Raw genomic sequence first — 23,089 nt, 5'->3', positions numbered from 1 at the left:
GGTAGCGTTTCACATATTAAGCGTATAAATTAAAACCAAGCCTTCGACGGCCACAAGTCTCAAAGCACAAATATAAAGCAACGCAAATTCTGAAAGATAATTAAGCTTTTGCTCTTTTTGTAAAATCTTACGCTATGCATAATAGGACGATCTATCTGATAAGGATATGCTCAACGCCATCGCATCCTCATCTCATTTCATCACACCCCACACTAAACCGCTCTACCCGCCTTCCCAACCTGTATAATTTCGCCCGTCCTCTGCTCATCACTTCTCAACACTGGCCAACTAGCACCGTCAGCTTTCACCAACGTAACTTCCAACTTTGTGCCCATAATTTTGAATGAGGATGCTTCTGTATCAATTGCGCCAAAGAGTGGAACCACAGTCTTATAGCGTTTGGGAACCGCGTCTGTGGTAGGAAGATCAAGAGTAAGTTCTTGAGGGGCGGAGAAGGATACGACTGCATCCTCCTTCTTAATCTTTTTGAGGAAAAATGAGGCGATGACTGAGGTTGCTGTTTGGTAAAAATCGTGTCTGTATTTTATCATCATTAGTATTGCACTAACAACTTCCTCGAGAACGTCGTCTCATAACAAACAAAACTAACTCACCTAACCGTGTCCAAAATCTCCTCACCCCCCTCCTTCGCCTTCCCCTTCCCTCCACTGCCAATGAACAAATGTGAACCCTTGGTCTTACATCCTTCGATTTTCATAAACTCATCAAACTCCAAAACTCTCCTCTTACAGCAAGTATAGCCCTTGCTACCCTCATGGAAAATAGGCACACCAGGGTGAAACACACATTTCTCCCCCTCTCTACTCTTTCCCTCATATTGCTGACCACAAGCTTTCCTCCTGCAAGTTTTACCCACTGGAATTTCTAGCGACGCATCATCATCTTCAGATTCTGGTGCTGGGGGAGGAGGGGTAGCTGTAGCTTGAGGAGCTGGAGCAATTGGAGCTCTGGCAGGTTCGGGAGGAGGAGAGGGCACTGAAGAAGCTTGTTCAGATGCATCTGGAGCTGGTTTCTTCTCTACCTGAGGTGGATGATCTGTGGTGCTGTGTTTGCCGGTTGTGCAGGGTGGAATGGCGAGGAATTCGTCGAAAGTCAGGACGCGGGGTTTGCAGCATTTCCAACCTGTTTTTTGGGCACATTTTAGTATCATAAACAAGAATTTAGAGCTACATAAAGCGAATGGCATGAATCAGCATACCTTTTTGACCCTCATGGAAAACCGGTGGTCCAGGATGGTACAGACAGTCTTCCTCAGGATCAGTATAAACCTTAGTACAAGATTGATGTACACATTTTTGCGCCATCTTGTCTAACTAGCTCTTCAATAGAAATTCGAAGATAATGATGAAACCTTGAGAGAAGACTGCTGGTTCGAATATAAAACTTTGTGTATCGTGTAGAATGAAAAGTCGACATCAGATCTTCCTCCCCAACTTCTAGAATGCTCTAAGGTATTCTGCCATAAAGTGAGTCTCACCGCCTTTGGACATCCCGATCCGTTGGAAGTTAATCTGAACGGGGGGAGGGGAGAGCAAATCAACCCTTGCCCCGGAGCGAATCATCCTACTTGAGCTATTATCAAGCCGACTTTGAGGCTCATACTGAAAGATCTTTGAAATATAAAAAATTGGCATCCTAGATCAATATGTTTCCAACAACACGACTACTCCAAGCATGTCGAATCACGCTTTTCACAAGAGCTAATTGTTCACTCTGTACCAACGCCAAAGATACATTATTTAAAGTCCGAGATACAAGACCATTTGTGTATAGAGAGATTGCTGTTATGGAAGATGGACAAAAGCACTGGAAGGATTTATACGAATTTGATACACCTGTGGTTGGTTTACCTTGACCCAAATAAAGACAAAGTTTGCTAATATTCTGTGTTAGATTCACGTTAGTAGGGAGGATGCTGGGGAGGAACAGTCTGAATTGGCATCCAAAGCAAGAAAGCTGATGCATAGATTTACTGAGGAGGAAGTCAAAGCGAAGATGGATGAAGTGGAAGGGAAAAATTCTGTCTGATTTATGCCGAACCTGTACCTCTACAATCTATTCTAACATCCGAAGGCGTTTTCGTACGGTTCCGAATAAGTATATGTACACCGATCAGTGATCTATCTGCCGTAGGGACCAGTCAATTTGGGGCCATCTTCTTGGCCCTTTGCCTTGTTCACGGCAGCGATTACACCCTGTGGTAAAATATGCATATCTGTTGCAACACTCATCATATGGAACCCCTGATCTGCGTACCCTTTCGCTTGTTCTCCACTCGTACAAAAGATACCGGCCTTTTTTCCAGCTGTATTTGCCGCCTTCAAGATCTTTGCAATTGCAGCATGAAGATTCTCGTGCATTTGTCCTGCAACAATGGGATGGCCAATGTTGTTGCCAAGATCGAAAGGACCAATAAAAAGAACATCAATACCAGGGACAGCAGCAATGGCGTCGACATTCTCCAACGCTTCCTTGGTTTCGATTTGTACCATGGTCAGAATGCTGTCATTGGCTTGCTTCAGATATGCATCAGAGTTCAATTCGGGGTTGAAGCGCTCATGAGGAAACGGTGATCCAAAGCCTCTTTGACCTTGAGGCGGAAACTTAGCACTTTTCACGAGCTGTTCAGCTCCCTCTGCTGTGTACAGGAGAGGTACAAGTATACCATGCGCACCACAGTCCAAAGCCCCTGTTGAGCTATTAATATCTACATACATGTTGCAATAAATCTTGGTGACTTACGCTTAACCATCCATCCTTGGTTATCTGGAATTCTAACTATCGGACTCACCCCGCACGCAGCAATTGCTGGAACTGCATCATGCATTGCGGCATCTGTTGAGGCGTTAGATAAGTGGCGATGAATTGTCAAATGTATAATTTGTCATCGTCTATTGATTGATTCCTGATTTCAAAAGATTGCGGTAGAAGTGCTTCGTGTATGAATGAAAGGGCCTCAACAGAAAATAGAATAGGCATTGGATAATGAATGGACATCCCAACAATCCAGACTGCAGGCCAAACCCTGGAATTTCTAACGCTCGAGATTATTTGAACGCCGGAATGTAGTTTAGTTTCCCAAATGTAACTACTGCTTCATAGAATTCCAGTGCATGCCAGACCACCAGCGAATTACCGTGGCTGTGATTGATACCACTAGGTATAGTAGAGTCATTTAAGCTCAGTGACTACGTTTGTCTAATAGCTCATGAATGTCAAGAACACCAACAAGTGGCTTAACACGACACCAAAATGAAGTGACTCACCGTCTATATTCCCATGCTCGCAATCCACCAAGACCCAATCAACACCTGTCCTCGCTAAAGTTCTCGAAACGTTGGCTCCTGGAATCATCTGCCAGCAGCCCGTCGCCGGCCCCTTGCCCTCCCCCATCACCCTCCTCAAACGATTTGCTTCTTGCATGATTGTCGCCATTTTATGGTAACTGTGTCCGTTTTTGACTAGAAGGTTCTTCGTTAAGAACTTTGAAGAAGAACGAAAAGCCGGATTAGATCTCCAAACAAGGTTGCAACGAGATAGCATGAGGTATGAAGAAGTTGAGAAGTAACTTTATCTTTGTGTATGTCAATGATGTAGAATTGCGTTATCGGACATACTGACGGGATATGACTGTTGTCTACCCCACATTTTGCTGTCCTGCATACCTAATGATCGTTCCTGCTTGAAGGATATGGGAAGGAGGGGCTGATCATGTTATAATTGATTGGACACTCATTGTCTCCTGCCTAGAAGTTACTACTTCGTACTATCGTAGAGCTTTCTGTGAGTTTTAGATGTTGAGAGATGATTAATTGGTACTCTGTTGGCTGTTGCATGTTGAGGAAACGACTCCCAAAGATTAGATTCGTCTCGAACATTGAGCCAACATGAAGATTAAAAAGACTCATGCAATTTGTCTACATTGCCAAATGCGGTAAAACATTGGTTTTCCCCAAAATGGGAATTTGATATCCCATCGAGCCCATCTCGAGAGAGCTAAAAAACAATTACCTAAATAGAAGCTCGTGGGGAAACAAGTACCTCGGAAGGAAGGTGGGGGATTGTGGTTTAACGTATCGTAAATCATGTGAGATTACCCCCCCCCCACATGAGCTTTTATTCCTTGTTTGCCGTCCCTTGAGCCGAGATGTGTCCCAAAACATGAAAAATGAAGGTATTCTCATGGTCGTTGGCATCCTTGGGTACTAGCTCAATGCTGATCATGGCCATATATACACTAGAATATTATTAGAACGCAAGCACAGATTGTAGAACTCGGCCAAGTGTAAATGTTGCAGATGTGTTGACATCTACTCCGTACTTGTTTATGAAGCCTGCTGCCTTTACCCCTCATTATATACTTTGTAATATGGGTTCCCCCATACTTGAAACATGCATGATGATTGCCTTGAGCGTTTGTCATAGAATCATCAAAAGTCCTCGAGTGGAACATGCAAAGGAATTCCATCCTTGAGCCCGGGAGGAACACGGCTTCGACCGGATAACCGATTGCATCTTCCGGTTTCCAAGTTACAACATAATTGCTTGGATTTTAGAGAAGGTCAGCTGCCGTGATCAAAAAATGCATATAAGCAGCGGTGTGACCTTGAGAGATTAAACTTTTTGAGAATTCTCGACTCGGACTCAGCGAATCGAGGTACAAAGAGCTTATTGCGTAAAGGTCTTGATCAATTGGGGCTCCACGCTCCTTCCCACTACGATGAGCCGCTCGTAAATGCTCAGATGCCGCATTTCCATAGCGATGCTGCATTGTGACCCCCACGGGCTTTGAAGTGGAGCCCCCGTGAAAAACTAATGTACGCCACAGCATGGGATTCAATACATGATGCGAGAGTCCCGATCGAAGACCCGCTACTCAGACAAGGACTAGGGATCATCAGCGTGACCTCTCAACCACAGTTTTGGGAAGAGGGTGAAATTATATTATGGAGTTGAGTCACTTGAGTGAAAAGGAGAAAGGAATGGAATGCACAGAGTACGATCCTCCCTCCCTCCCTCCCTCCTTCTCCACAAGCTTCCTGTAATAAGATATATGAGCCATTATTTATCCATGTAAAGAGTCAAGAGCTGAATGGGCGATGGGCAGTGGGCACGAAGTTGGGCAATCATCTATTCATAGTTTGAAAAGTGTATTTATTGTATTAGTGAGACAGACGATGGTGCAGATTGTATGCAGTAAGAAGAAATGATGTTGACGTTGGGCAAGGCCAAATCAAATTACTAGGTAACCTTGCAAGCAAGACAGACGAATGAAATGGCAGGAAAAAGAAAGAAAAATCGTACCAACCTTGCTCTCGCCCTTCTCACCATTGACCAACCTGATTCTACAACAAGCTCCAGGAGTTATTAGACCTTTCGACCACAGAAATGATGAAATCCTTGTGTGTTATATTAAATGTCCGAAATTGGATTGCAACGATTGAAATCAATGGATACCTAACATCATACCCCTACATCATAATTTGTCCGTTCCCACCCAAAATCCAAGAGACGTCAAACACAAACGGGATCGAACGTTTGAGAAGTTGCCTTTACTTCGTGGGTATGTACTAGGTAGGAGAGAGGTAGGTACTCCGTAGTATCTGCGACGTCTAGACGGCTCGCGTGAATCTTTTCCCTTCCCCTAGACGTGCTGAGCTACGTGTTGCATCGCTGTGCTACGTATTAGACTTACAGGTCACAACTTATACTTCGTATATATCGCTATGACTATCAATCATATCATCTAGCATCGTCACCTGCAGTATCACTCTTACCACCTAATCGAGGATCGGAATTGAAACAATACAATTTGACGGTACATATACATACAGCCAGTACCTAGGCACGTACCGGTGCTGAACTTCCATTTTCGTCACCGTGCGATTTGTAGAAGGTAGAACATCGATCCTAATGGGTTCCACGTTTTTCTTTGAGAATTGAGATGGACACATTCTCCGCTTTTCCCTTATTTTTCCGTGTTTAAGGAGAAATTGTCAACTAATCACAGTCAGTCAGTTCAATCGAATCCATGAACTTGGATCGGAATTCTTACGTCGTAAAAGTCTTTTCCTTTGCCAGATACCTTTGCATGTGTGTATGTATGTAGTATGGAGTATGTAGGATGTAGGATGTAGGATGTAGTGCAAGGAGGGGGGATACTACAACTACCTACATACAGGTCAACATTCAAACGTCTACTCCCTCCGTGATCACTGATCACAACAAGAGTGGCTGATTTTTTCTTTTTCTTTCTTTTTCTTCTTCTGCTTCTGTTTCTGCTTCTAGAATTCCAGGTACCATAACCCTGCTTGCAAGGAGATCTCGTTCAACAGGGATGGTGCAAAATCGTTTTCCCCTTCCTCTTCCTCTTCTTTTATTCTTCTTCTTCTTCTTACTTTAACAGCGGAGAGAGGGGGGGAGGGGGGAGCGGTGATGAAAAAGAGACTCGACTAGATCTTTAAATGGGCCACCAACCACCAGGGTCTTTCGAGGCTTGAATCGTTCTCTTTCCGAAAACCTTCCATACTTCCTTTCGGTGGGTCACATCACCGTGCCAAGGTCAAACTCCCTTGGTTACCTAGGTAGATGTGCCATTTTCTGCCGTCACCCATACAATCAATTATTACTTTTCCAGTCGACCTCGTACTCCATATTCTGTACATGTCTGTCGGTGTTTATTTCATCTTTCTTTCTCCTTACTAGGTCGACATGGCACACGACCCACCGCCACTTGCCGTCATTTGCCTAGGTCCTTCTTATTCTTACTCCGGGACCTAACCATTTGCTATATACCTCACTTCCTTCCCACATCGTGAGTCTTTGGATTGATTGTCTGAAATTAACTACCTTTACTTTGTTCTTCGTCATTCGTCATATACTGTCATCTTTCCTCACTCACGTCAAAACAACTTCAAGAGCTCATCAACAAACAAACCTTTCGAGAGAGGAAAAAAGTGTATTTACTCTCCGTGCATTTCGTTTTATTGTTGCTATACTTCTATCAATACATAACATCACTCTTCACTTTGACATTGACTTCCTCCCATTTCATTCGGCAATTAAATTGACTTTGGCTCTACCGGCCTTTCTTATATCATCTACAGAGAATACCCCGCCACGCTTGAACAAAGAACCTCCATTCACCATGTTGTCTTATGAGAATCGTTCCTCAAACATGGCTCAACCAACGCCAGCCATGCCGGATCATTTGCCTATATCAACTTCGTCGTCTTCAAATTCGTTGACAAATGGCTCATCAAGACAGCCCAAGACAGGCCATTCTCACATCTGGTTGATTACCGGTCCTGCTGGATGTGGAAAAAGCACAGTGGCTCAATATGTCGCCAAAGCTATGAACTTGCCATATATTGAAGGAGATGAGGTATATACATCAATTCCATTAATTGCCAAATTAAGAACGCCATTCTAACGAAAATAAAAACAGTACCACCCGCAATCAAATATTGATAAAATGGCCCAAGGCATACCCCTCAACGATGCCGACCGTTGGGACTGGCTCACCAAACTCCGCGACGAATCTGTTAAAAGTCTCAACTCCGGCTCCCAAGGCGTTGTCCTCACCTGCTCTGCCCTAAAGCGCAAATATCGCGACGTCATCCGTGTAGCTTCCTACTACGACCACAATGTCCTCGTTCACTTCGTATACCTGCATGCTAGTGAGGAAACATTACTCGCGAGAGTCGGCGCTCGAAAGGGCCATTTTATGGGCGCGAATATGGTTCATAGTCAATTTGGCATTCTCGAGCCACCTACAAAAGATGAGACAGATGTGATCCAGGTAGATGTTAGTGGATCGTTAGAAGAAGTCGAGCGAGATGCGTTGGCGAAGATAAACACGGCAATAAAGAAAGAATTGGCTAGAGACTCATGATCTTCATACTTTTACACCATTGCACTGTAGAAGATACTCGCAGTGGAGAGATAGAGAGCTCATTTTCTTTTCAAATTACAACACGGCGCTCGGTGACCAATTGGCGGACTAGATATCCTTCATCATTCATCTACGATTTAAGCAATCACGGATATTATCTCGGCTACACGATTTGGAGTTGCTAATGGTATTTGTTTCTTATTTCATGTGTCTACATTTACATTTCGCATACGGATCTCGGTGGGGCTAGCAAAAAAAGGGTTTGGCGTATTTTCTTCTAGCTGTAGCTAGATATGGGTTCTATTATGTTCAAACGCATGAGTTTCTTTAATGGGTGGGGTTTCGTGTCATGACCAGTCGCAAGATGAGAAGACGAGAGAGAACAGTCCGTAAGCAAACGAAGCGAAAATGGAAGGAGGTGAAGGAACTAGATGGTTGGACAAGTACGCAATTAGATTAATTAAGAGTATCACGCATCAAAATTCCTCATGCAGCCATCTATAAATGGTTGGGTTCGTTCCTCGTTTTTCTGTTGATGCACACCGTCGGGAGAATCTTCACACACCACCCCCCTGATCTGCCAATTATCCTCATGCGAATGCGGGGTAGCGACCAACCCCGGAAAATCAGTCTTTATGTACCCCAGTCGGACAACGCACTGTGTCGCACGACAAGGCTGAATGAATCGTGCATGCATGATGGTATTGTAAGGGGTTTTAGGAGATACGTGATACTACTTGTTGGGTATCTTGCCAATCAATGACAGTCTCTCACTTTATGTATGTATGTATGCAGGCATGTTTGCTTGTATTGTTTCTGTATGCTACGCTAATGCTTCGCAATCTTCGCAAGCTTCGCAAGTGCAAAACTTATCACCTATTCCAAAGAAAATCGAAAGCTGAGCCCGAAACCTCCTCTTTAAACACCGAATGCAACGCAGTCATTTGTAACAAGTTAGTTACTTTTCGAGGCGGTTGCCTAATTCATCAACGTGGAAGCATACTTCGTGACTCTGATTACCCAATTGGAAGCAGGAGACAAAAATACACCCTTATGTCCGTGGGGTATGGTATCACGGTCTTTGCGTATGTTGTGTTTCTGTCAACTATCATAAGGTGATGCAGAATGCAGTGTAGAAGATCTTGTGAGCTGAAGCGAAGAACGATCTCGTGGTCTTGGATTCCTCAGCCACTTTTACTCCGCCTATATATATGTAAGACGTGAACGATGAGATGATGTCATGTGCGTTGGATGCACAATAATGCATCATTTCATATGTAGAAGCATGGTTTCTGGATCTTCGATATATCCTCTGACCATTTCAGCTGCGCGGGCCATGGTTGCACCGTCTATTACGCGGTGGTCGGCGCTCCAACTGAAGTTGATGACTTGTTTTGGGACAACATTTCCGTGAGCATCGAACGCGGGAATAGTGCGTAGTTTGCCAATGCCGAGGATGGCGAGCTGGGAATCGACGATGATGGGAGAAAGGTAGGTACCGCCGATGTTGCCGATGTTGGAGATGGTTATAGTACCACCGGAGAGGTGAGAGGAGGTAAGGGTGGAGCTTGAGGCAAGGGATTGAAGATTGGTGAGAGATTGAGTTATGGTGAGGAGGGTAGACGTGGATTGGGCGTGTTTTAGGACAGGAACGAGGAGACCTGTGGGAGTATCCATTGCGATGCCGATATCGTGTTGAGGACGCATTGTTAAGATGGGCTTCTGCGAAGTAGGATCAATGTCGAGCCGAGCATTCAGAATGGGGTAATGATTGAGAGTTAGAGAGACAGCTTTGATGATGAAGGGGAGGTAGGATAGCTTGGCAACCCCATTGATGGGAGAGCTTGCCAGTTGTTTGTTAATACGATCTCGTACTTGGGAGAGTTTCGTAAAGTCAATTTCATCGGTGTAGAGGAACTGAGGTATGGCCAAAGACTTCGTCATGACTTTGAACATTTGCTGTTGAACAGGCGTTAATGAAGTGGTATACTCTTTTTGAAAACCCCCATTTGCCTCTACGAAGGGTTCCTGGATTTTTGACGGGGCCCCATCTCTTTGCTTTGCAAACTGATGCACGTCTTCCTTGAGTACGCGGCCGTCTTTCCCCGTACCTGTCACATCTAATATATTGACGTCTAACTCTTTTGTAAGATGCCTTACTGCTGGTGTTGCCAATGACGCATGCTTTCCTTTTGGAGTTGATGAAGAGGATCGAGTCTCGGCAGCTGGCTGGGAGGCACCTGGAACATCTACTTTATATTCCATTGGTGACTTGTCCGCGGATTGGGCTTTAGATTCATTACCAGCACTTGACCCTTCAGCGGCATCCGCACTCTCTTGTTCGATCTCCCCTTGTATATCAATATCCAGGAGAGCTTTCCCCACTTGTGCCATATCCCCAGCTTCATAATGGAGCTTCTTTATGACACCCGAAAATCGACTGGTAATCTCGACCGACGCTTTGTCACTTTGCACTTCGCACAATTTGTCCCATTCCTCCACCCGAGCTTCTGGTTCCACGAACCATTGTATGATTTCGCATTCTTTAATTCCTGAAACATATGTTAGTATGAAATCTTCATCTGAGTACTCTGATCTTCTAACCTTCTCCAATATCTGCCAACATAAACGGTTTTATGGCTGATCGCTTCGCAGATGCATGGAAGTATTTGTATGTGGTTGGGCATCGTTTGGGGAGATTGAGACCTTGATAGGCGTTCCATTGCCTACTCAAAACTCTGGAATAGAAGTTATAACGCATCTTGTACAATCCTAAATCAGGAGCTCATACAATTTTCGATAGGGATGGAAAGAAAAAGGTTGTAATATTTACGTATCCTTTGGAATAGAAAGTTACATTCGTGATCTTTGCGGAGGTAACAATCTGGGGATTTCGGTTATCGGCGGCTTATCAGCGCTCGGGAAACTCTGGGGAAAAAAAATAAATTCTGGGGTAAAGAGAATCTTTCAGGCGCGCATGCTGAATTGCTAGCGGGGCTTCTAGGTTTCCTGCACGACTTCCCTTATTATAACGAATATGATCCTTACACGATTGCCGATACGATCCGCAAGGAAGCAATTAGATGCTTCAGCATGTATGCTATGCCAATGGCGTTCATTCACTACTACATATCGACGATGGGACGAAAAGAAAGAGATGCCATCACCGGTGCCAGAAACTCCTTCAGTTCTAGATGAAGCCCCAAGAGCTTCGGGCAAGAGGGTGGAAAATTTTACGCCCAAGCCTTTGGATCGAGCAATTGGACTTCCGCAACCACCGAGAGCAGGTCAGAATAGTGGAGTGGATAATAGGTCATTGAAAGAAAAAAGAGATGACTTCGTCAATTGGGAGAAGCATCTTGAAAAGCGCAAGAGATTGTGAGCCTTGCTTTTATAAAATGATGTGTGCAGGTCACTAATATCAAGGATCTAGGACCGCGGCAATGGCCAAACCATATTACAGAGAATGGAGCAATATGAAATATCACAAGGGAAAATCTTTCCTGGCACCTCCCCGAATCTTCAAAGCCGATCGCGCGCTCTATTTCCCTAATTTAAGCGGCCGAACTCTAGAACCAGACTCTACCCTATATGAAAATACAACACCCATACTAGAGGGCAAGGTCTCAGTTGTGTCCGTATTCAGTGGTGCATGGGCAGAAAACCAGGCGGCTACATTTGCATCCGAGAAGAGTAACCCAGGTTTACATGAGGTGGTTAGAAACAACAAGGAATTGGCGCAAATGGTACATATCAACTTCGAAGAGAACTACCTGAAAGCTATGATCATCAAGTTCTTTCGGTCGAGTTTAAGAAAAAGGCTGCCAAAATGGATGTGGAAGAGATATTTTGTGGTCCAGAAGGGTCTTACGGATGAGATGAAAGATGCTATAGGCCTATTAAATAGTAAGGTCGGGTATACATACATTCTAGATGGGGATTGTAAGATTAGGTGGGCGGGCAGTGGTAATGCTGAAGAATATGAGAAGGATGTCTTGGTCAAGAATGTTTCCCGACTGTTGGAGGATGCTAAAGCACCCCTCGCGCAAAAGAGACTGGAAAATGGTACACAGCAATCAGGGGACGCTGCCGCAAAGAAGGAGAGCATAGAAGATGCAGCAAAAGCTGAACGTCGAGCATGATATTCCTGAATATACCCATAAGCCGTTCTTATACTGTACAACAATTTGGTCATATCCCAGACCGTTCCACTCCAAACGCCTTGCCTGTGTTCTCATTACCATAACATGCATCGTGCTATCCTATCGTCACATAAAGTACAAGAACATCAAGAAGCAAAATGCGATAAAGCTGCCCATAATAATTCCATCTCTCCTCTTCTTCGCGCTAATCCTCCCAATCAAACTATTCAATCCCGGTACCTGACTTGCAGCCCCAGTGATCCTCCGATTAATACTGGCCAGCGTTTCTCTCTGTAGCCCAAAACTCTCATTAACAGCATAAGCTTGGCTCAGCACACTGTCCGTCATGTTATGACTATTCTCAATACGACTTCTTTCTCCCAACATATAGTCCGCCTCTGCGGCTTCTGGATTATTGCTGTGATAAGCGTCGATATCAGATCGCACATTTGAGAGTAGGTTTGCGCGATTGCGAGCTTCAGAAATGGAGGAACGAATGCGGGAAAGTTCGCGACGGTGGTCGAGGAGAATCTCTCGGTGACGGGTAAGATTATTTTGACGGGTTGCAGAGGCTGTGAGAGAAGAGTCGCTGTCGAGGAGACGGGAGAGTTGCGATATCAGATTTTCTCTCTAAAACGTAAGTGTGAGACTAAGTTCTTGAGCTTGCAGTGAGAATCTGTTCACCTTTTCTAGAATTTCTTGTAGCTTCATTTCAGTGGATCTTTCATCTTCTGAAGGTTTAGGTGGAATATTGGAAACGGCTGAGAATTGTGAGTAGGTATGGAATAGTGTTTCTGTCTGCCCGGGTTGTTAGTTTCGTGGGCGATAGCTATTGCGAGGTATATAAAATTACTTGTGTTTCCAACGACCGAGCTTGTTGACGAAGCTGTGCCCAACCTGTCCCAGTAGATGTAGACATCGTTTCTAAGTTGAAAGATAAATTGGGGTGTATGTTTGGTTTGCAATGATTTACCGCATTTGTTGTCGGCGCATTATTATTATTTTGTGATGCTGGGTTACGTCGCTGGAGCCGGATAATAGGCGGCCCGCCCCTTCTTTGTCGCATCATCAAGTGGACCAATCATTTTGCTTGCTCATCAGAACGTACTATTCCATATCAACATCACTGAATCAAATCCACGGAAGTTCTCTAAATATTACTCAGACATAATTACTTATTGACATCACCTAAATTATAGTACTTTAGGATAATATCCAGAAAGTATAATTTGGTGTCCCTGTTTGATCGTCCTGCTAGATGGATCTTAGGATCTCTGCTATAGTTTATTCATTCTTGACTTTGTATATAAGCAAGCGAAGCATCGTGGATAGTATTCTACCTAGGTAAGCTTGTAACAACAATTAAACTGTGCGAGGAGACGGTCACGAATTTTTTGAATAATATTTATCATTTTCTGCATAATGCTAGAGCGCATTTACATGTGAAATATCAAGTTTAAAAACCTGGGCACTATTCTCTTCAAAAAACAGGAACGCCAGCCCAAAACATAACCACGCAGAACCATGCCATCAATCTTTGAGATATCTCGCAAAAATAAGAAGCTTTCATATGCAATCGTCAAGCACATCATGAACCCTTCTATAAAATCGCTTTCCTAAACGCCTGTATGCTTGTAGTGACCTGCAGCGATCTTATTAACCGGCAGCTTGAAGAAGTCTCTCTCCAGCCTTAAGATTTGCACAAGCGTAAGCCTTAGACTCAGGTGGAAATGTTCCATTGGCAGCCCAGAGGTCAATCAATGGTTGCATGGGCTCCAATTCATGTGGCTTTAGCATGTCAATCTCGGTTGCTGTCAAAACAAAGTGACTAAAGCAACTATTCATGTGCTTGTCGAGGTTAAGATGGTAGAAAGGCTCAATGAAGTGTCCCCAGTAGAGATGAGCATAGACTCGGAACATTTGTCTGAAGATGGTTTGGCATACATCAACAAATTCCTGTGGAAATCCACTGCTCTTGCCGATCCAATCACCAGCTCCGGCGAGTTGAGAGAGAGAGGTTGTGAGTGTGGTTGGGCCAGCGGGAATGGGTGTGTTTGAACCAGGTGTGTTGACTCCACCAGAAGCATAAGTTGAGCCAGCAATTTCGGGACCGGCACTGTTGTGACAGTATGAAATTCCGGCGGGATCAGTGGGGAAAATGGCGGTATTATCGATCTTTCCAGAGATCCAGCGCTGCATGAGGGAGATGTACTCGTGGGCCGGTACTTCGACAGGCTCTCTACGTGAGTTCAACCATGTGAAAGAGTGGTTTCTAGTAAAGCTTATCAGATATCAAGTCGGTAGGTCTTAGAAAATGCAGGCTTACGCGCCAGCAGACATGCGGGGGCAAGTCTGGGGGTTACAAATGGTGTTACCATCTTCTTCTTTTTCATGAATTACCCGAACAAAGTTCCACAAGATACGATAATGCTCAACCACTACAATTGTTAGCACATGACTGTTAGCACCTCCTCATTGTCTTACCTTGATGGGCAATCCACTCTCCAGGCTCAACTGTCTTTGGGCGAGCAGACAATGTCATAAAATTACCCTTAACAATGTGCTTAGCATAAGCATTATTAAGCCAGAGTGGCTTCGGGCGAGGAAGGTTGTAGGCGGCTAGTGGATCATTGCCTGCAGGGAGGGCTTGCTGATCATCCATAGACATGGTTTGTGAGAGCGAAGGCGAGTTGGGGAGTGGCGAGATGCGGGGTGCCATGTTGGCGGGTGACGAAGAATTGACGGGGGAATTGCCTGTAGGAGAGGTTGGCGAAACTCCGTTAAGTCCACCCGGACTCTTTGCGCCAGAACTCTTACCACTGCCACGAAAGCGGCCACTTCTACAAACACAATATTGTTAGCAATTTTCCTTGTCAAGTTGACCAGAAGCAAAAGATAGAATATTACGCAAGCTGGGAGAATGGCGAGAACGAGTGGAAAGTTTTAGGAAGACTCAAAATAACAAATACGAAGGGCTCAATGCATCAACGACAAATCTGGAGAGCAGATATGCCTTTAGTCAAATCAACACATATTATAGGGATCATTTTTGGAAGAAAATATGATCGCCTTGCTGATGGAAAGCCACCCTTTGACCAGACTTATAAGATTGACAGATGAGATTGCTCCTAAGGCTTCTCGTCCGATAATATGACTCAAGCAACTTGCTTCCTGATAGGTCGATTGGGCCGATATAAAGCTTTCTGGGCGGTGACAATGAGCCAACTTCTCATATCACTGCACCCCAAATGAAATGCCCTCCATTAATCGAACATTTTCCCCGCCCATATTTTACCACTAGTGAATCCAAGTGACAAAATATTCAAGTATCACCACAGGAGCTCCAAATATCAAAAGGCAACCAGAACGACAAGTAAGGAAATCCGACCACGTACATTCCTGAAAACAAGTTTGACATATTGCTGAATCTTTCAAAGTCAGACAATTTATCGAATCTCAAAAATTACCAAGATAACTCAGTAAAGTCGACTTTCAAAACAAAAGGTGGTTGAGTCGAGAGTTAGTTGAAAGATTGTGGTTTGTATTTGATATCAAGTAGGAATAGGAGACAAACAGAAAAGCTTAGGAAGTCTTGAATAGATTAGCGTCGGCTTGTTCCTTAATGTTCTTCCGTCCACTCTATCCAAAACTTCCTTGATCATTGGTTAACAATCCGAGAAGGCGGTGTATCACTTCTTGCTGCCCTTGCATTATTTTGCTTGCTGCTTTGTATCCTCCACTTGTATCAGACGTTTGGTATGTCTTCATTCACCAATCGATTTTCTAGTATGGCTAAAAGAGGTGTTGTATTGAAGACGATTCACTGAGCACGTACAAATTACAAGGACCTCCTCTTTCGTCGATTCCAATTGATTCGATTTTACTCGCAATATATCGCTTTCAACGATACCCGTGGACCTATCAAAGCTTCTCTTCTTAGCATCTAGCCTTACGCGAAGTTCACGAAGTACGATACGACGGAATTTCGCGATTTACCTTTTGAACATTTTTAAAGCTTACAACCATAAATACACACACCACTTGAAATGGCATCCAATTCAGAAGATGAAGTTATGAACAATATCTCCGATGTTGATGAGGAGGATGATTTGTTTGGAGATGTTCCTGATGAGGAGCCAGAGACCGCACCACCACCACCCAGGGTGTTGAGTGACGCAGAATTGGATTCGGGAGACGATGAGGGGCGCGATGATAGAGTACCTAACAGGGACGATGAAGAAGAATTACCGGCGGAAGATACTCGAAATGCGCGAATTCTCGAGGCTGACATATTCAGACATCCAGTTCCGAGACCTTCAGATGGAGAAGTAAATGCGCCGCCTCATTCCAATCATCTTTTGTGCACGTAGCTAATAATTTCACAGTTCCATACGTTTCGCCTTCCAAAGTTCTTTGGAATTGAGCCTCGAGAATATAATCCTGAGACTTTTGAAATCCCCGTCTCCGACCACCATGCCTCTACCCAATCCGCAAATTTCTCGGCCAGGAATGTTGCCGAATCAACGATCCGCTATCGCAAGTCAGATACTGGAAAACTCGAAAGTAATACGAACATATACACATGGAGCGATGGAAGTGCCACTCTAGCTATTGGCGACCAGCATTATGAATTACAGAGCAAACCTCTTGCGCCCGCTAAGGATAGCAAATACAACGAAGTCTTAGACTCGCATAGTTACATGGCTTCACCTTCAGTCACATCTCAAATTCTTGTTGTCGTAGGACACATGACCAACGAGTACACAGTCAGGCCCAACAAGTCTATTGAAGATGATGCTCTGAACAGGTTGAAGAAGAATCTTACTGCAGCTACTGGTCTAGAAGGAGGTGAAAAGAAACGTCTAAATATGATCGTCAAAAATGAAGACCCCGAACTTCAAAAGAAGCGAGCAGAAATGGCAGAAAAGGAACGTATGCGTGCTCAACGTCGTCGTGAGGCTCAGCTTGATAGAGCCAGTCAATCAACTGGACGTCGTGTGGGTGTGGGTGCAGGTCTTACTCTCGATGATATAGATGGTCGCCCTGGACGTCGTGGACCACGTAAACCTGCTGGAGCTAAGCGTCCTCGTCGTAGACCAGAGTATGATTCGGACGATGACCTTCCTCGTGGTAGAAATCGTGAAGACGAGTACGACAAAGAGGATGACTTTTTGGCATCTAGCGATGAGGAACTTGAGGAAGGTGGTGGAGACGACGATGAGGAAGAAGAAATCCTTGATGAGAGTGATGAAGCTCCTAGGCACAAGAAACAGAAGACATCAAAACCTGCCGAAGATAGCGATGCTGACGCAGATGCCGAAGCTGATCTGGATGACGAGGATGTCGTTCAAGCTCCGCATGCAGAAGCTGGTGGAAACAGGAGAAAGCGTAACATTATTGAGGATGACGATGATGAATGAGCTCAACTTTAGAAGTTTAATAGTGGCCATAGATATTGCGTTCATATACCAGGCATTTCGAAAGACATTTCCTGTGCTTCTCATAACATACCCGGCGTTTTCTAACAGATTGTACAATAGCTAACTAAGCGTTTACTACACATGCATTTTAAGATATGTGTATGTTTCCAAAAGATTATCGAATTAGCAAGGGCTACACTACATGCAATAGCATTGTGACCGAAAGATTCATTTAACACGAATATTTTATCCGTATGTGAAAGCTGTTGATACCTACCTACCTAGTAATGCATATGGTGTTGTTGCATAAAGAAGATAGGCCAAAGCTTTATCCCTGACAATCTGGGGAAATCATCACATGCTAATCCTCATTCTTATTAGAACCCTTCTTTCGTAAATAGATAAACTGTCAACCTTGTATAATCAAACATGTAGTTCCGGTCCGAGGGACTTTTGTTATTCTCAAAATGACTGGAATTTTATCAGGAATATGGAGTATGCTCTTAGAGGTCATGTACTTCTGGCAAAGAGTAAGGAGATTGATAGCTTGTTATGAAGTATTGTAAACTGAGCAACGCTAACAATGGCACAAATAGAGGTTCATTCAATGGATGACTCGAAAGAAACCAGTACGACTTTGGTCAGATCTTTTACAAGATGCTCATACATATGAGGAATGGGAAGAAGCTGCTTTTCAGCTAGATGTTTTGTTGGGAAATGATTTATGGTCTGTTTACACCAAAACCCTCTTTATATGCGGTGAACAATAGCTAACAGGATTGCAATCAGGCGCCAGAATCCTACATCCAAGTACTACGATTATCGATTGATACACGAGCGATTGCAATCAATCATAATAGCCCGCGAAGAAGGAGATATTCTACAACTGGTCAATCTGCTGAGATCTGGTCTTGTACGTAACCTGGGGAATATATCCGCTCCTCGACTTTTCAATCGCGCATTTGCAGGGACGAAACTCTTAATCGAAGATTATATTACACAAGTCGCGCAAGCGGTAGCGGATGTGACTCAATTGCCTACGACACCCGGCGCTGATGGGAATAATGGAGCGGTGATGGGCTTTAGCAGTCAGGCGAAGTTGGATCTTTTGCATGACACTCGGCAGGCTTTTGGAAGAAGCACATTGGTATTACAGGGCGGGGCAATATTTGGACTATGTCATTTGGGAGTTGTGAAAGCGTTGTTTAATAGGGGTTTATTACCCCGAATTGTAACGGGTACAGCAACGGGAGCGCTCATCGCCGCATTGGTGGGAATTCACACGGAAGATGAGCTGCCAAAATTTTTGAATGGGGAGAGTATTGATCTGTCAGCTTTTGCGGGGAAAGAAAGAGGACTCCAAGGTACGAGTGGGTGGTGGGATACATTGACGAGGAGAGTAAAAAGATTTTATAGGGAGGGGTACTTTTTGGATGTGAAAGTACTAGAGGAATGTGTGCGGGCAAATGTAGGTGATTTGACATTTGAAGAGGCATATAATAAGACTAAGAGAGTCTTGAACATTACGGTGGCTACGAGTGGAAAGGGGGGGGTACCAAATCTGCTTAACTATCTCACAGCACCCAATGTTGTGCGTATACTCTCTTCATTCTCATAATCAAATGCACTGCTAACCTAAGTAGTTGATATGGTCTGCAGCCCTAGCATCTAATGCTTCAACTCCCTCTCTTTATGGATCCTCTGTAACCCTAAAATGCAAAGATCCTCTGACCGGCACCATAATTCCCTGGTCCGCTGCCGCAGATGCTACATTCCACCCCTGGACCCACGCTTCATATACTGACCGCGACTCGCCCCTCTCTCGCATCGCCGAGCTCTTCAACGTAAACCACTTCATCGTCTCTCAGGCCCGTCCCTATCTTGTCCCGTTTCTACAATCTGACATGCACGGCCCCTCTCGCCTCTACACTCGCGGCGGACGCACCTCTTTAACTGGTGGCCTATTACGTCTCATAACCATGGAAATTCATCATCGACTACAACAACTCGATTCCTTGCAGCTTCTCCCTCTTTCTATTCGCAGGTTTCTGGTAGATGAACATATACCTGCCGCATCCGTGACACTTGTTCCAGTTCTGTCCGCAGGTGATTTCATCCGCCTTCTCGAGACGCCTACTCAGGACAGTCTAGACTATTGGACATTGAGGGGAGAAAAAAGTGTATGGCCAGCTGTCGGAGCACTTAAAGTTAGATGTGCTGTGGAGACAGAGTTAGATAGAGGATATCAGATTGTGAGAAGGAGAAAGGCGGGAGGGTTACGGCGAAGGGGAAGTGTAGCTAATGACGGGCACAATGGAAAGAGGGAGAGGAGAGCTAGTAGTGCGGGGCCAAAGTGGTAATACTGTCTTCGTTCATGGTTTATTTTTGTAATAAGATAAAAGTAGTACAGGGTGATTCGCTGTACATGAGTTTTGCAACGGTTGGGTAGGATTAACGGGTTATTGGTATTGGTGCATGACATGGGAATTTGGGAATCAGACTGGCTAGGAGCATGCTTTTAATTAATTGACATACTATTCACATTCATGTTCATATTCATGTTGAACTCATTCTTCAACGTCTTCTATCCTATGCCTTTTACATTTGAATCGTTTTTTGACAAGCAAAACCCTCAAATCCAAATAAACGACCTTCGCTTATTTGTGTGCGTTCAGACTTTCTTTGGTCTTCTTCTTATACCAAACTTTGAATACAAGATAACTCGTAGAAGCTAGCGGTACGAATAATGTAATTCGAGAAAATTCCTTAGGGGGATGTCAGATTTTGTTCTCTGAGGAGTACCAGAGATGTGAGCAGGAGTTAAGATTAGTACGAGAAAGATGGAGACAATGAATGAAAATCTGGTATCTTGTATTTATATAATATTGCCTCTGGATCACACCAGCACAACCTAAACGCGACTTCTGCCACTCAATCCTCATCATCCGAGTCAGCAAACATATCTACTGCTCGCGGTCTTGCTCTTCTCGGCGGTGCAGACTCTTCAACCTTCACTGTCGGGTCGGGTGCTGTCTCCGCGGCAGGAGGAGGTTCATACGTGTCCCCTTCATCTTCTTGTACTTGCACGGGTTCTCCATCCAGATCACCACCATCATCACTATCCACCATTGGTTCTCCGTCGACATCTTCCTCTTCCATTGGAACACCATCTACATTCTCATCATCTTCTACCATCGGTTCACCATCCAAACCCTCTTCATCAGCTTCCTCTTTAGCTTTCTCCTTTGGTGCTACCTCGACCGCTTTCCATTTGCTCTTCTCTTTGTTCTTCTCCTCCTTGCCCTTTTCCTCTAGCTCTTTCAATTCCTCGGCTGACAAAGGAGGTTCCCTAAACACCTTACCGAATTCGTCCTGGCTTTCCTGTGGGAACACACACCAACCCTCCCATAAACCCAACACATTCCCTACACTTCTCTTCCACTTCTCGGCCCTTAATCTCCCCCACTTCATTTTCCGCTCCATCCTCCCCAATCCCTCAAACGTCTTTTTCCTCCGCATTTCCTGCTCGAATAGTTGTCGATAGCGCCATGCGTGTCGGACACCACTCGTAGAACTACTTGATAAAATATCAGATACAATATATAAGCCTATTAGTGACGCAGAACTGGTGTCTTCCTCTTCGGCATTATCGTCTTTTTCATCACCGCTGTTATCTCTCTCCTTGTCCTTTTTGCGATCGGGATTTGCGGATGTGTAAGCAAAGGGCTTTTCGACATTAGATACAATTGCCGAGACGACTTCATCGGCTCCTCGACCTGCATGTGAGATTGCAAATGCAGTGACTCGAGCTACGTCTCCTTTTCGTAGTTTGCCAGTACTAGTAGGTAAGCGTGATAGAAGATGTGTGAGTTTAGCCTTCTCAAGAGGGTTCAGATATGCTTTTCCGTCCTCATTTAGTGTGTTTGGGTCAATTGGAGGACGTCTAGCACCTTCATCACCAGAGTCGTCTTCATCAGATGAGTTGTACTCAGAATCCGAAACAAATTCATCTAGACGGGTCGTGTATTCATATGCTAAAGGTTGATCGGGTTGCTTCCATGCCGAAGAACCTTCAAATAGTGGCAGGTATTTTCCTTGCCCTCTTTTGGATTGCGAACCTGTCAGCACCTCCCATAATCGCCATCGATACCAAACACCACCTGTACTTCTCGAATCCCATAACCATGCCCATTTTTCTTCTCGCTGAACGGAAGCGCGTGACATCAAGAGCGCTTCGAACTCGGGTCCATGAGTGAGAAGCGATTCAATAGTTTTGTGAATGAGTTTCAATTCTTTAATATCCTGCGGTGGCTGGACTGGAACAAAAAGTGTGGATCGGCTTAATTGAGGTGTGTTGTTATAAGAGGTAGGGGGAGCAAAGCCCCCACGATGAGACGACCCTGAAAACCCTCCGCGAGCTGCTGGTGGATTGACTGGTTTGGCGCCGAAAGGTTGCGAGGCCGCTGCACTCCCTATGTTTGAAATCTGTGTAGAATTCGAAATCGCCGCTGATGACAAATGCCTATGCAAATTCAAATAATATCCAAATCCCAAGTATTTGTTTTGTAGCGAGTTGACTGTTGTGTCAATGTCATTCGCGGGGGTGTCTTTGGCCAGTGTGACGATCGCCGACATCGATTTTCTTTCCGTAAATGAGGTTGGACCAGAAGGTGGTATGATTCTGACAGCATCGACTGTCAAGTTTGTAGGGAGTAAAGCTTTAATGACAGCAGGCGAGGTACCAGGAGGTAGAGATGCGAGTCGTAAGGTGGGTTTGGCCACAGCTCTCTCCTCGTCTCTGCTGGTCCCCATACTGTCTTCATCATGGTCGAATGTCTTGAGGACTTTTGATGCAGGTCCGTCATGACTGTAGTCGTCAAATGCAAATGGTCCTCTGTCGTCTCTGCGCGAGGAGCTCTGTGCGAAGCCTTCGAATGTTCTTTTCTTTGGTAAAGTACTATTGCTCATATTCCCGGGTAAAGGTCCTAAGCTCCCCGGTCCACTGCCCATCCCTGGTCCTCCTCGTGGCGCAAATCCTCCTCTACTGTCCCCAAAACCTCCTCTTCCCATTCCACTGCTAAATCCTCCTCTTCCAAAATGTCTATTTCCTCCCATGCCGCCCATTCCTCCCATCCCATCAGCTCCAGCTGCAGGCGCATCATCTTCATCATCGAAACTTTTCACAAAATCCTCATATACAGCCTTCGTTTCCGCCTCCTCCCTCAACCTCTTCGCTTCTGCATCTGCTTTCTGCCTCTCGAATAACGATTTCTTGGAAGGAGCTTGAAGCTTATTCGAAACATCTGGAAACTCGATGATCTTTTTGGAACTCATTTTGCAGTACTACTTTCCAATTCCATATGCGACTATAATTAGCATATCCCCTGGAGAATGAGAAATATGTGCACGAAAAGCGATGATAATGTAAAAGGCGCGACACTTATTGCGACAAGGCTGCGAGTTTGTTTAATTGGTTAAAGCTTAACATGCGCCTTTCACTGGCGCTTACTAAGATCAGCTTGTCTTAATTGCCGAAGATTATTGGTCTGCGCTGCTAACATCACTTCTCATCTCAATAACAATCAGCAACTAAACATCAAAATTCCACGCAG

General features: G+C 44.6%; 11 protein-coding genes across 11 annotated transcripts; 5 read left to right on the top strand and 6 right to left on the bottom strand.

Annotated features, from left to right (window-relative positions):
* Nucleotides 1–87: 87 nt before the first annotated feature.
* EAE98_002259 (uncharacterized protein) lies at nt 88–1,418 on the bottom strand. The gene is made up of 3 exons (XM_038949879.1): nt 1,220–1,418; nt 615–1,143; nt 88–537 (listed from the first exon to the last, which is right to left on the bottom strand). Exons 1-3 carry the CDS (start codon nt 1,323–1,325, stop codon nt 213–215), a joined length of 960 nt encoding a protein of 319 aa, XP_038813618.1. The 5' UTR covers nt 1,326–1,418; the 3' UTR covers nt 88–212.
* A 144-nt stretch (nt 1,419–1,562) lies between these two features.
* EAE98_002258 (uncharacterized protein) lies at nt 1,563–2,049 on the top strand (the record flags this gene model as incomplete). Its single annotated transcript, XM_038949878.1, has 2 exons — nt 1,563–1,861; nt 1,915–2,049. The coding sequence occupies exons 1-2, from the start codon at nt 1,667–1,669 to the stop codon at nt 2,047–2,049; spliced, it is 330 nt and encodes a 109-aa protein (XP_038813617.1). The 5' UTR covers nt 1,563–1,666.
* On the bottom strand, nt 2,028–4,359 carry EAE98_002257 (uncharacterized protein). Its single transcript, XM_038949877.1, has 3 exons — nt 3,288–4,359; nt 2,764–2,856; nt 2,028–2,710 (listed from the first exon to the last, which is right to left on the bottom strand). The coding sequence occupies exons 1-3, from the start codon at nt 3,562–3,564 to the stop codon at nt 2,142–2,144; spliced, it is 939 nt and encodes a 312-aa protein (XP_038813616.1). The 5' UTR covers nt 3,565–4,359; the 3' UTR covers nt 2,028–2,141.
* A 2,809-nt stretch (nt 4,360–7,168) lies between these two features.
* Nucleotides 7,169–7,915, top strand: EAE98_002256 (uncharacterized protein; the record flags this gene model as incomplete). The annotated part of the gene is made up of 2 exons (XM_038949876.1): nt 7,169–7,405; nt 7,469–7,915. 2 exons carry the CDS (start codon nt 7,169–7,171, stop codon nt 7,913–7,915), a joined length of 684 nt encoding a protein of 227 aa, XP_038813615.1.
* Nucleotides 7,916–8,455: 540 nt separating this feature from the next.
* On the bottom strand, nt 8,456–10,858 carry EAE98_002255 (uncharacterized protein). Its single transcript, XM_038949875.1, has 2 exons — nt 10,520–10,858; nt 8,456–10,467 (listed from the first exon to the last, which is right to left on the bottom strand). The coding sequence occupies exons 1-2, from the start codon at nt 10,674–10,676 to the stop codon at nt 9,182–9,184; spliced, it is 1,443 nt and encodes a 480-aa protein (XP_038813614.1). The 5' UTR covers nt 10,677–10,858; the 3' UTR covers nt 8,456–9,181.
* Nucleotides 10,859–10,952: 94 nt separating this feature from the next.
* On the top strand, nt 10,953–12,057 carry EAE98_002254 (uncharacterized protein; the record flags this gene model as incomplete). The annotated part of the gene is made up of 2 exons (XM_038949874.1): nt 10,953–11,293; nt 11,349–12,057. 2 exons carry the CDS (start codon nt 10,953–10,955, stop codon nt 12,055–12,057), a joined length of 1,050 nt encoding a protein of 349 aa, XP_038813613.1.
* Nucleotides 12,058–12,069: 12 nt separating this feature from the next.
* EAE98_002253 (uncharacterized protein) lies at nt 12,070–12,976 on the bottom strand (the record flags this gene model as incomplete). Its single annotated transcript, XM_038949873.1, has 3 exons — nt 12,070–12,687; nt 12,742–12,855; nt 12,911–12,976. 3 exons carry the CDS (start codon nt 12,974–12,976, stop codon nt 12,184–12,186), a joined length of 684 nt encoding a protein of 227 aa, XP_038813612.1. The 3' UTR covers nt 12,070–12,183.
* Nucleotides 12,977–13,713: 737 nt separating this feature from the next.
* EAE98_002252 (uncharacterized protein) lies at nt 13,714–15,475 on the bottom strand (the record flags this gene model as incomplete). Its single annotated transcript, XM_038949872.1, has 4 exons — nt 13,714–14,329; nt 14,384–14,495; nt 14,542–14,897; nt 15,453–15,475. The coding sequence occupies 4 exons, from the start codon at nt 15,473–15,475 to the stop codon at nt 13,714–13,716; spliced, it is 1,107 nt and encodes a 368-aa protein (XP_038813611.1).
* A 628-nt stretch (nt 15,476–16,103) lies between these two features.
* EAE98_002251 (uncharacterized protein) lies at nt 16,104–17,477 on the top strand (the record flags this gene model as incomplete). Its single annotated transcript, XM_038949871.1, has 2 exons — nt 16,104–16,385; nt 16,443–17,477. 2 exons carry the CDS (start codon nt 16,104–16,106, stop codon nt 17,475–17,477), a joined length of 1,317 nt encoding a protein of 438 aa, XP_038813610.1.
* A 467-nt stretch (nt 17,478–17,944) lies between these two features.
* On the top strand, nt 17,945–19,837 carry EAE98_002250 (uncharacterized protein; the record flags this gene model as incomplete). Its single annotated transcript, XM_038949870.1, has 4 exons — nt 17,945–18,007; nt 18,074–18,204; nt 18,267–19,068; nt 19,121–19,837. 4 exons carry the CDS (start codon nt 17,945–17,947, stop codon nt 19,835–19,837), a joined length of 1,713 nt encoding a protein of 570 aa, XP_038813609.1.
* Nucleotides 19,838–20,408: 571 nt separating this feature from the next.
* Nucleotides 20,409–22,811, bottom strand: EAE98_002249 (uncharacterized protein; the record flags this gene model as incomplete). The annotated part of the gene is made up of 1 exon (XM_038949869.1): nt 20,409–22,811. One exon carries the CDS (start codon nt 22,809–22,811, stop codon nt 20,409–20,411), a length of 2,403 nt encoding a protein of 800 aa, XP_038813608.1.
* Nucleotides 22,812–23,089: the final 278 nt, after the last annotated feature.

Source organism: Botrytis deweyae, assembly GCF_014898535.1.
Source record: "Botrytis deweyae strain B1 chromosome Unknown BDEW_004, whole genome shotgun sequence".
NCBI classification, from domain to species: Eukaryota; Fungi; Ascomycota; class Leotiomycetes; order Helotiales; family Sclerotiniaceae; genus Botrytis; species Botrytis deweyae.
This window is presented reverse-complemented; position numbering and strand designations above follow the sequence as displayed.

Bases quoted from the DNA above. Each gene is read 5' to 3' on its own strand.
- EAE98_002259 (XM_038949879.1), bottom strand. From the start codon at position 1,325: ATGGCGCAAAAATGTGTACATCAATCTTGTACTAAGGTTTATACTGAT. The intron at 1,144-1,219 runs GTATGCTGATTC...CCCAAAAAACAG, and splicing joins TTTCCATGAGGGTCAAAAAG to GTTGGAAATGCTGCAAACCC. The intron at 538-614 runs GTGAGTTAGTTT...GATAAAATACAG, and splicing joins GAGATTTTGGACACGGTTAG to ACACGATTTTTACCAAACAG.
- EAE98_002257 (XM_038949877.1), bottom strand. From the start codon at position 3,564: ATGCTATCTCGTTGCAACCTTGTTTGGAGATCTAATCCGGCTTTTCGT. The intron at 2,857-3,287 runs GTGAGTCACTTC...ACGCCTCAACAG, and splicing joins CGAGCATGGGAATATAGACG to ATGCCGCAATGCATGATGCA. The intron at 2,711-2,763 runs GTAAGTCACCAA...ATAGCTCAACAG, and splicing joins CCAAGGATGGATGGTTAAGC to GGGCTTTGGACTGTGGTGCG.
- EAE98_002255 (XM_038949875.1), bottom strand. From the start codon at position 10,676: ATGCGTTATAACTTCTATTCCAGAGTTTTGAGTAGGCAATGGAACGCC. The intron at 10,468-10,519 runs GTTAGAAGATCA...CATATGTTTCAG, and splicing joins GTTGGCAGATATTGGAGAAG to GAATTAAAGAATGCGAAATC.